Below are 11,883 nucleotides of genomic sequence, written 5' to 3' on the forward strand. Positions count from 1 at the left end.
TATTCGTGCCTATTGCGCCATCGAGTTGAATTCATGTTGGAACTTGGAAGTTGCTAGTTTAAACAAGATTCGTTTATGAGAGAGAGAGAGAAGAGTGAAGAGAAAAGACACGTGACCTGAAGACTCTTGATGAAAAATATGATGGTCGTGGTTATGGTTCCTGAGCTAATTAACCAGTATATTGAACAAGCATAATAAATACATTTGGACGGAGGGACTGGTTCTCTGTGCAAATAAATGTGTGAGAAGTCTTGATTCGGGGTACTACATACAGGCTTGAAGATTGTCTAAAAGTAAACTCCATGTCATCTTTCAAGTTGTTGAAGTTCTGTTGCGTGTTGATTCAGTTAACTGGTATCTTACTGGGAGAGATGGGCACCTCGGATGTGCGGCAGACTATGGATTATAGGAGGTAGAATGCACGGGCGATATGCAACTGAGTGAACCGTAGGGCGTGAAAAGAGAGACGATGGGGCTTTAATGTTTCCGTAACCAAAAGGGTTATGCTCATCACTGCAGGATGCACAATGTCGCAATACTCTCTCGCTTTTAAATAGACGATGCAGCCTTTACAAGTCGTCCTATAAAAATTTTTCTTGGTTGGAAATTGGAATGGTGGTGGAGAAGGAGAAGACTGTTGTCCTTGGTCAGTGGCCTCTCTCTTCATACGCTTCGATTATAGCACAAAATGAGATCTTTCTTCCTGGTGTTAAGGATAAGGAGGGCAAAATGACCTCTTTCTACGTAATTAACTATTGCGTGGTTCGCCTTACTAACTTGATATTCTTTGCCTATGTTGCACTAGAACGTAAAATATCGAGTATCTGCGGTACATTTTTGTCTACAACAGGAAAAAGGAATGAAAGGACGAACAAGCTTGTATAATACAACAGATACTTGAACTTAATACTTCATTTACCTACTACATTTGAATGTAGAAATTTCGAATTGAGAATTGAGCATTACTTCGGATTCAACGAGCAAGTGTAATCAATGAAAACAATTTTCGCAAGTATGGTTTAGAATTCTACTCGAATTTCTTTCTACAATTTTTTTTTTTTTTTTTGGTGGGTAAGATTTTATTAATATCTAAGAAAGACACAAAATACAAGGGATATACTTCAAGCACAACGTACCCAATCAACAAAATTACAGACTTCTCAACAAAACACCCATCAAAGGTAAAAACATCCAGTACCAACAAACATAAACATCCTATATAGTAGCAAATAGACTCGCTCATATAACATCCTACTTCACTGTTGACAAATCATTTACAAAACACTATCCAATTTTTTTAGCTGCTCATTTGAGTTTGTTCTCTTCACGTTCGTAGGGACAATAATTTACATCTTACCAATTCTACAAGTTGTTTGTTAGCAGGGCCTTAAGTATAATCTAATGCAACTCAAAACAAGTGCAATTCTTGAGCAGTTCTAAGAAGGGGCAAATTTGAGCTCATGTATCATGATAGAACCATCCTACTAAATCGAATAATTTTTCAAAAAGCAAATGCATGTAGGATTCGCAGTATACATACATATATATATATATATATGTATGTATGTATATGTCTATATTTGCCTGTCAAGGAGATGGCGAATAAAAAGTTATTTTGAAAGATAAAGATCAGAATAGCAGCAAGATGTTTTGCATAATAGGCCAAAATTTTCAAGATTGGGGCATTAATTGATGACAACTTGATGTTGGCCCTCATTTGCTTCGACAACATACTCCGCACTTTCAAGATTAGTTGAATTCACAACAATGGTACGCTCATTCCAAAAGAAGTCTATATCTAGTTTTTTCATTGAAGGACTGGAAAAAATCAAAATTTTGACTGAACCCTCTTACCAACTATACCTTGAGATTTGTTAAAACAATCAAATCCGGGACATCCCAATCCTCAAATGCTGCATCAGATTTTGGGCAGGTGAATAGTTGATTGCACAATGTAACAATAACTTCTGGTAAAAATATCAAGTTGTTGGACTTGGCAAAGAAGTGCAGTTGATATCATAAAGTCTAGCGATGACCCAAAACTTTCATAGACAAACCAAACAGATAGTTCAAATCTTCTCACTGGAGCTCCATTTCTTCTACAAGTTGTCAATTAGCAAACTACATAAAGTCCATAAGTAAAATCTAATATAGCTCAATTAAAAAAAAAAAAGAAAGTCAATCCACGTGCAATTCACGAGCAAATTCCAAGAAGGGGCAAACTTGAGTTCATAAATACTCCCTCTGTCCCATTTTAATAATCCTAGTTTTTTTCACACAATTTAAGAAAAAGTAGTTAATTTTGTTGGAAAAATAAATTTAGATTGCTATTTTCCTAAAATACCTTTATAGTAAATAAAGTACAACTTTATATTAATTATTCATGAAAACTTGAATTGATGGTTTGTGGGAATTGAATTGATGGTTAAGAAAGAGTCAATCCTCATTTTACATTAAATGGGGTAGGTTCTATTCAATAACAATCTATATTAAATAAGGTAGTTTATACTTTATAGTAATAACAACCTACATTGAATAAGGGTATTTTAGAGAAATTAAAAGATAACTATATTTTTCAATTGAAAAGTGGACTACAATTTGGAACAGACGAAAAAGGAAAACAGGACTATCAAAATGGAACAGAAAGAGTAATGATTTTTAGTTTCTAGGGAAAGTAAAGTAAAAACAAAGAAATTACCATCCTACTAAATCAATTTATTGTTATTTTTTTTTTTAGAAATCAATGTACATAGGATTCAAAACTTTTTGGTTGTACGTTTTGTTCATTAACATATCTAGTCTATTGGGGAATGAGGAAGTTTTCAATCGGGCTTCAATTGCTGACGTGGCCCGCTTGTATTGGTTGATTGGTGGTCGTCCGCTCGTGTGAATTTCCAATTGATGGTCGTCTTTCGTTTGCTTGCTTGGGCGTTTGGCAATTCTTCCGCTAAAGCCTGGTCCCACGTTCCTTTGGTTTTTGGCCTTTTCCATCTTTTCCGTGTGAATTGGACCTCTGCTGATTCTTTTGTTGCTTTGGTACCACCCCAATTCTTTACAATTATCAGTGCTTTCTTTTGGTTCCCAGATAAATCACAATTATTAATAATTATTTTTTATTGTAATAATTGCTTATGTTATGCTTGAACTATATTATTTATTATATATTATCATTTTTTGTAATTGCTTTTGTTATGCTCCAATTGTGAAAATTTTACTCTTTATTTGATTTTCTTCCACCGATCTCTTTATTTATTTATTTATTTTCGAATGAGAGGGGAAGGCATTTAACTATTATTATCAAATTTTCATGACAACCTTTATTTGGTATTGATTCTACGTAAACAATCGACAATGTGGTGTCCTTTCATTAGTGTCATTTATTATTTGGTCACGCCACACACCATGTTTAGTTATCGATTCCCTGTTATTAATTGTTATAATTATTTACTTACCTATTTTTATTTGGGTTCCTTTTTTTGTTACCAAATAAATCACACTTAATTACCAATTTTTTACAATAAATTGTTGGTAACTAATAAATAATACCATTTTTTACAATAAATTGTTGGTAACTAATAAATAATACCATTTTTTTAAACTGTCATTTTTTTTGTTACCCAACGCATCACATTTAATTCACAACTTTTTTGCAATTACCATTTTTTTTTTGTGCTTGTCAAAAAAATCACATTTATTTACCTTTTTTCCCAATTTCATTAAGAAAATGTCCTCTTTTGTTTTGGGTTGTCCAGCAAATGAAGTTTAACTATCAGCTTTTTTCAATTAATTTTTTATTAATCCAGTTCTAATTTCGCAATTTTATTGCCAGATAAATCACATTTAATTACTGTCTTTTATAGTTATTAATACTTTTTCTTACCCAAAAAAAACGCATTTAATTACCAATTCTATGTAGTTATTAGCCAAGAAATATGCTTGTCTTATTCTTTCCTTTCCTTACTTTTCCTGTCGTAACCAAACTTCTTATTGCTAATGTGATTTGACTAACTTTTACAGACAAGCCTGCTTTTTGTTTGTTTAGTTCCAAAGCATGCTTTCTCGACTTCCTCATTAGTCATTACTTGTCACCGGCCTGTTTTTGCGGACAAGTGATTGTACTTGAGCTAATAGGTGCCTATCTTATTTGACTATATTACCCATTCCTTGTGGCTGCATTTACGGTTCCACTCAATAGGCCTTGTAGCCTTTTTCCCTTTCCTTGAGGTTATGCTTGTAAATCTTCAAAAAACCGTCATTTTTCACCATTCTCAAGCATCAGCTTCCCTTTGCTGCCGTTGATTGACATGGTTTAGTGTTTTGCATTTGCACAATGGTTACAGGGTTTCTCTGGTTTTCCCCAACGGATTTTCTACTGAGCATCATCATGAACAATGGTAATTGTGCATCTACTGCATTCTTTTCCCTATTCTATTACTCTTGTTTCTTTGTTAGACAAAAAGACAACTACCTCATACGCATTGTTCTTCGTTTTCTTTGGCTATTTTGAACCTTTGTTTTCCCTAATTTATTAGCTTGGTTTTAATTTGCACTGGTTCTGTCGTTTTTGCTTCCTGGTGAGCATATTAGTTTTATAGTTCACTTTCATTTTTTGTTCTTTAATTGTTCAAATATTTCAGAATTGCTATCATGCTGCTTTGTTTTTTATTTCTTGCTTGCTTCTCTGTTTTCTAATGCACTGGTTCGACTGTTTTTACTTTTTTTTTTTGCTCCTTCTAAATTATTATTACCAAATTAGCTTCTCTTTTTCTCTCCCCTTTTTTCCCCACATTTTCTTATTACCTCTTACATGATTGTGATTTCTTTGATAGTTTCTGCTGTTTTCACTTCTGCGGTGTTGAGCTTCTTCGTCTTCACAGGTTAGTTATTCTGATTTTGTTCTTCTTTTGCTCTTTTCTCTATATTTTATCCTTAATTTGTGCATCTTTGGTATGCATTTTGTGATGCATCCGTACTTACGGCCTGCTCCAGTTTTACCTTTTTTTAGTTTGGGACTTTTTGACTTTCTGTACCTTTTGTGATCCTTATACTTGCATATACGAGTTATTCTATTCTTTCTGGTGCTATGTTTACGTGCCTGATTATTTTTTATGTGAACATTTGTTCTTTGCTCAGCTGTCGGCTATTAACTTCTTTAGCTCCTTGCTGTTCATTTGTTTTTTGCCTGCTCTGGTTTCTGCCAGTTTTCGATTTACATTCTTTTTTGCTAAGTTAGATATTCCTTTCTTTATATAGTCCTTCGACATTTTGCGCTCTTAGTAAAAAACGAATGGATAGAAATGCTACTCGCCGCAAAAAGTATGCAGAAATGCCACCTTCGAAAAAAATGGAACTTCTGCAACGTCGAAAAGAAAATAGAGCTGCCAAGAAAAAGAATGCGCATTTACTCCCACGTATTCGTAAGGTTTCACTTGGTTATATGGAATCGGGTGTTTCTTTCCCTGATTCGCATCATGAAAAACTTGATGATGCGAATCACTCTTCTATGCATAGTGAAATGTTAGGAGGCGAAGCCTTGAAGAGCGGCCATGACAGTGCCGATGTCATTACTGAGGCATTACAATATATGTCCTCTCGCGAGTCTGCTCCTTTTGTTCCTCACGTTCATTCTGCTCCCTCTTCTGAGACAGCAAATGACGTGCCAAATGCAAGTATTCTTGCAGGTATAGTTGGCGATGTCCTTCTTTTGCTGCTTTCTTCTTGTCCAGTTCTTGGTTTTTAGACCGCCTTCGCTCCCCTACCTGCTGGTTGCTGATTCTACATTTCGATTCTTTGTAAATGAATGCATCTTCATTTACAATCTGCAGAGTTTCCGCTTACTCCTAAGGCTGATCTTAGGAGCTGCAAAGGAAAATTTCTTCCAGAAAAAAGGAAAAATTTGAACCTTCCTTCTTCCCCTATTGAGCCTGATTTCTGTCTACCTAGGAGAAAAATTAGGAACTCTATACCTGTAGCACTGCATGATCGACTAGACGATTGCTTTAATTGTTCTGATAGCGTCAGCCAAGCTCTCAACTTTGACAAAGAGGATTTGCTTATGAACAATCTTTTTGAAAATCCAGTTCAGTATTGTTCTTCAACCCATGTTTCTCTGAACTCTGAAGAGCTTTATCCTCTCACAACTGCAAGTGAGACAGGTCAATTTCTGCAACAAAAGGATGCATCTTTTAGGGAGCAAAATTCTATAATTAGATCTGCTTGCTCTGTTCCTGTGATGTCGATTGACAAGCCCAACAGCTCTTCTCGCCTTTCTGAGAAGAATGACTTTGAAAGTTCAGATGCCAACTCCAAAAAGAAAGCAAAATTAGGCTGAATTGCCCTCGTTTCCTTTTAGACTGCTCAAACATTAATATTTTTTGCTTTCTGTCATCTGCACTTCTATACTTAGGCAGATTGTTTATGGCTTTTGGAAATGCTGCTCATCTGTTCGCAATTTTCTCACTTTTGTACGTGGTTATCTGCTAAATAGCTTTTGTCATGATCATTGAACTTTGATAATGGCACCTGTATTAATGTTCTTGCCAGACTTTCAAAAATTAACTGAAATCCTCCATCTTGGACAGCATGAGGATTTTCACAGATATCTTTGAATCCCTGACGATGAACTCCCTTTTTTGCAGAACTAGCAGCTTTATAATCTATATAATTTGGGATTCATTTCCGTTTCTTTATATTTTCTGCAATACAATTATTATTATCCGTTTGGAACCTCTAGCTTTGTATGCACACTTATTCATTTATTACAAATGACAGCATTTTTTACAAATAAAACTTATATATTCAAGTCCTGCTACTTATATATCAGCCTATCTACTACAATAAACATGGCAAGTACAGGGTGAATTATGATCTTGCCTTCAGGCCATTAAAGCATTACAAATGCATTACTTTACAAGCAGTCGGTTGACAACTCACACTTAATGTTTCACATTGAATTGTCTTTTCTATTCATTGTTCCTTACCTTCCTCTGCAACTAATAAATCTTTTCAATTGTGGTAGGAAAAAGCTTGCACTTAGCATTAAAAGCAATGAAAAATATACTCTTTTTACATTGATCTTTTCTTTATATATATGCTCTTTGCCATTTACAAGATCATCCATAACAACTGTTAACCATACATTTGCACTACCGCTTTTTCTGCATTCAGCAGATGAGTTGCTCTACAATGTATTTCTAATCCTTATCACATGATGTCACCTTGTACTCACATTTTCTATTAATAGACCGCTTTCCTGATTTTCCAATTTTACAGCTTTCCTCCTGATAGTTCAATGGCAGAAACAATCTTAACATCTCCAGGAAATTTTCAACCGACAAATAGCTGCTTATCAGCATGCTGTTTTCTACTCAAATGCATCCACAGAGGACAGGTTAACTTTTAGCTCGTTCACCTACATTGCAGCATTTAGAGTTAAATAGCATGGTATTCTTTGACGATATTTTCCTACTTCATTTTTTGAAGGTATTACCTACTCAGTTTGAATCATTACTTCATCAACACCACTGCAATAGAATTATTTTGAGGTTTGGACTGCGGCAATGGCCTATCATAGTTACGGATCATAGATTCGCACAAGGATGGGATGTTTTTTGTGAACACAACATTGTTAAAAGGCATGACACGCTATTACTTCAACATAGCGGGAATCTAATATTTGATGTCATTCACTTTTGTGAATTGCAAAAACAAGTTCTTTTGCCTTGGACCGTTCCCCTACCAGACCTGTTGCACATGAATGCCATTGCATCAAGAGGTCAAGATACCCCTGTACCTATCTCATATCCTCATCTATATCATATATCATTTTTAATGTAACACAGTCATTAATTACAGATGATATCCACATGGCCGCTGGACAGCAGCAAGTTGTTTCCTCGCTGAGGCCAAATTTCTGTCAAGATCTATCTGATTCGGTGTGCTTTTATCAAATCTTTAACTCGGCAACTCCAAACAGTTTGGTAAGCTATTCTATGTTTACCTGCATTCTCTTTTTCATCTCAACTTTCTCGCAAGCAATTTCCTTTTGTTTCTGCATATCTTCTAATCTGCACCTCTTGATGATAGAAAATTCCGCGTTATATTGATCACTTCATCAATGGTATCAAGACTCCCATGTTACTTATCAACACTGGACACAGAAGTGCTCAAATTGGTGTAAAGCATAAACGCCTTCACCAAAACTGGAGAGATTTCGTTCTTCAACATCAATTGCAGCACAACGAAACTCTTGTCTTTGTTCTGGAATCTGAAAATATATTTACAGTTTTGATCTTCGATGATACCGGAGTTGAAAAAAATTTTCCTTGGTATCACACATTCAATGTTTATTCGGATGCTTAATGAGTTTAACTGAACCATGCAGTGTAATTTACCTATCGATTAAATACATTACTGGTAGTTTCCACTTCTTCTTAGCTAAACTAAGCAACCACTGCCCCACGATCCTTAATACATTACTTCTTCTTTGAATTAACTAATTTTACAAAATTAATTATTCAACTGGGCATCACTACATTCACCCACCGCGCATCGCGCGGTGATCCCCTCCTAGTTATTACAACGTGTCGATGCGCGGTGATCCCCTCCTAGTTATTACAACGTGTCGAAGAGAAGGTGAAGAATTAGATTGTTAAAACTCATTCTGAAATTGCCCTTGTCAGTGTAATTGCTGGTGAAGTGCACTACGTGCAATGGTTTTTCTTAGGTTTCATATGCCAATTGGGTTTGAAAAATCTAGTGGAAGTATTGAAATAACTAGAAGATCGAAGTTCTTTGTTTTGCATGCTTTCTTTTGGTTTCGATCAGTTGTTAACTGTTGTTGTTATTATTTTCTTTTCTTCGTCTTTTCTTTTTGGTATTCCAATTAGAAAAACTCGTGTTGTCTAAAATGTATAAGACATTCCTCTCAAAAGTCTTATAGTCTAATGCAATTATTTTGGTTTCGAATGATTTGATCTCTTTTGCTTCACGTATTTTCTGTATTTTCTTCTTTTTTATGGTGTTTTACTTGATTACGTGTTGCTTATAACATTTTCAAATCTCTATTAATGTTCATTCTGTAAAGGAAAGTGGTATCGTTGTAGAAGGAAATTGTAGTATAATTCTAGCTAGGATGGGCTGGGAAAAAGAAAAAAAAAAAAAAGCAATTATGGGTAAAGTCCTTGGAACTTGAACAAGATTGAATCTATAAATTGCCCATAAATCATGTTCTTAGTGTATTTTTTTCTTTAACAAAACATTTTTTTCTTTCAGAATGATATGGCACAATTTAATCTAATGGAATTACTGCAGTTATCCTAATATGTGATTAAAGATGAGTTCAATTTTTTGGTGCCAATTAACTAGACACAAGATACTACTACGTACCATATATGCATGGCGGCATTCTATAGTAACGTCTACGTAGGTAGACTGGACTTGTTGCTAGCTTATTCCAATCAATCAGATGTTTGGAATAACAATCTGAATGTGGTAAATTTATTGCCAAGAAATCTTGTAAATCGAAACTTAGAAGATTTTGAACTTAACAGCTATTCTAATTTTTTTTTTCTTTTTAAAGCCATTTTGCTTTCCAATTTCCGCTCGTATACATCTTCTTCACCTTTCATCAGGGTTCGTGTCACTTCTTTTTTTTTTTTTTTTTGGCTGTTTAATTTCTTTATTTTTTGAGAATAATTTTTAGCTAGTAATACACTAGAAGCTCAGGTTCTACCTTTGGTGTACAATATGGACGTGCAAATTGGGTGTACAAATTTTAATTATTTGAAGTTGGCATCAACAAATAATTTTAGTATCTCAACATATATAGAGCTCAACTCACTCCTTCATTATTTACAAGTACTCCCGACGAGTAAGAGCAAGGAATAACTTACCACAAAGTCTCAAAATAAAAGAAATTATTAGTTTGACATGTTTCCCATACCAATCAACTAAATCCCTTCTTTCGCCTGTGTTAATTATCAAAACCTGATTGACTCATCTGAAGCTACATTTGGGTGGAGGAAGAGAAAACCTTTTCTTGGTTACAGGATTACAAATGTAATACTCTGCATAATAGCTATAATATTACAATTGTTCCCCATACTTCCGGAGAACTAGGTACAGGAAGTATATACTTATTATCAAAATAATCAAACATTTTAGAGCCCATAAGGTTCGCATTGCAAGGAAGAATAATGGCCAGTGGGGGTGGCCCTTACAATGATGAGGCTGGAGCAATATAATACCAAGGAAAATTAAGAAGGATCAGAGATCACCGCCAGCAATTCATTTGAACCTAAAAACACATTTAACAGGAATCCCATTAGAGCATTTCTATCAAGAACCATTCTGGCAAATCACCAATATCTCTAAATCCCATCGACGGCAATGTCCCATTTCCGCATTTTCTTGCTTTAAAATTCATTTCCATCAGCGAGAAATGAAGAGCATTAATAGTTAGATTTAAACTTAGACTTTGGTAGCTCTCAAAGTCTTTATACATCTCAAAACAAAAAGAACAAGAAAGACAGGACAAAGTCTAGTTTGTACGTATCCTATCTCGTTTGCCCACATGCATAATTGTCACTTCGTCACATTTTGCAATATCATGCAATACAAAAATTTATTTAGTTTGTATCTTTATGTTGGAAGGGCTAGTGAAGCGTGCGTGATATGCCATAAACAATCCTTGAGTGAACTAGCACGGGAAGTGCACGTAACAGGAATTTCTTATATTTTGCTGATCAAATTTATGCATATTGTTGCTAGTTGATTTTAAAATTTTGGAGTAGGAAAATTCCAAGTAACAGTAAATTTGAGTCTGTAATTCAACCATGTAAAATATCTGCTCACTATCCACAAGAAAGATTGCACTAGGCGATGATTTAAAATCCAGGCAAATTTCATCTTGACTACATATTGGCAAATGTGGTAATTTATTAACTACCAATTTAGCTTGTATCACTCCAAATTTTCGACTATAAAAAATAAGCCTCAAGGGATACGTTGGTTGTATCACTCACAAACTCACTCCTTCACCATGGAGAATACCCCTACAAACTCTGTTGCTCAAAAACAACCCTTCTCAACCAAAAATTCCACCCAGGGATACTGAAAGTAGCCCTGTTGCTAGTGACCAGCAACCTCCAACTGGTGATCAGGTGGATTTGCCGGCTGATAACGTCCCAATCCAAGTCCCTGATCACCCCGCTGGAGCCCTCGACCAAGAGGGAAACTTCCCTTGCTATTTCTGTTTGGTCGTTTACAACACAAAGAGCCCTTCTCAAGCACTTAAGGATTAACCCATCTCCTCCAGTGCACTCTAGGGAAGAATTGACGCGTCTCGGATTACTGCAGAATCCTGAGGTGGATGAAAACAAAGAGGAAGTTGCAGCAGACGTTGGTGGTGGAGGGGAGCTGTCTGAGGAGGCTCCACCAGATCAGGCAACAGCAGAAGCTGACCAAGGAGCTAGAGCTACTACTAGAGCTCCTCTTGGGATTGATCTCAATGTAGAACCACCGCCTGAGCTGCCTGATTTGAACCTTTCTCCTCCTTCAAATGATGGCAACAACTAGAAGAAGTTCTTTCTTTTTTCTCCTTTTTTTTTTTTTTGGTTTGAGTTATTGAGTGTGTTATTGTCGTCGTCGTTGTTTTTCATGTTTCTTTTTGGTATTTTAATCAGAAATACTCAATGTTGTCTTAATATTAGAACACATCTGCCTCAAAATCTTATTCTAATATTTCGGTTTCGAATGTATTGATTTCTTTTGTTTCAGGTATCTTTTTCTAAAAGATTAACGGGATCAATTTTACCCGAAGTGCTAATGAAAGATAAAAACTTTGTCTTCAAAAATGTTCTCCAAAATATGGACAATAATTAA

At 35.3% G+C, this 11,883-nt stretch overlaps 1 protein-coding gene across 1 annotated transcript; it reads left to right on the forward strand.

The window, feature by feature from the left end:
* Nucleotides 1–4,313: 4,313 nt before the first annotated feature.
* On the forward strand, nucleotides 4,314–8,375 carry LOC113778827. Its single transcript, XM_027324330.1, has 6 exons — nucleotides 4,314–4,394; nucleotides 4,830–4,877; nucleotides 7,273–7,390; nucleotides 7,483–7,774; nucleotides 7,855–7,979; nucleotides 8,086–8,375. Exons 3-6 carry the CDS (start codon nucleotides 7,292–7,294, stop codon nucleotides 8,359–8,361), a joined length of 792 nt encoding a protein of 263 aa, XP_027180131.1. The 5' UTR covers nucleotides 4,314–4,394; nucleotides 4,830–4,877; nucleotides 7,273–7,291; the 3' UTR covers nucleotides 8,362–8,375.
* Nucleotides 8,376–11,883: the final 3,508 nt, after the last annotated feature.

This window comes from Coffea eugenioides, chromosome 7 (genome assembly GCF_003713205.1).
Source record: "Coffea eugenioides isolate CCC68of chromosome 7, Ceug_1.0, whole genome shotgun sequence".
NCBI classification, from domain to species: Eukaryota; Viridiplantae; Streptophyta; class Magnoliopsida; order Gentianales; family Rubiaceae; genus Coffea; species Coffea eugenioides.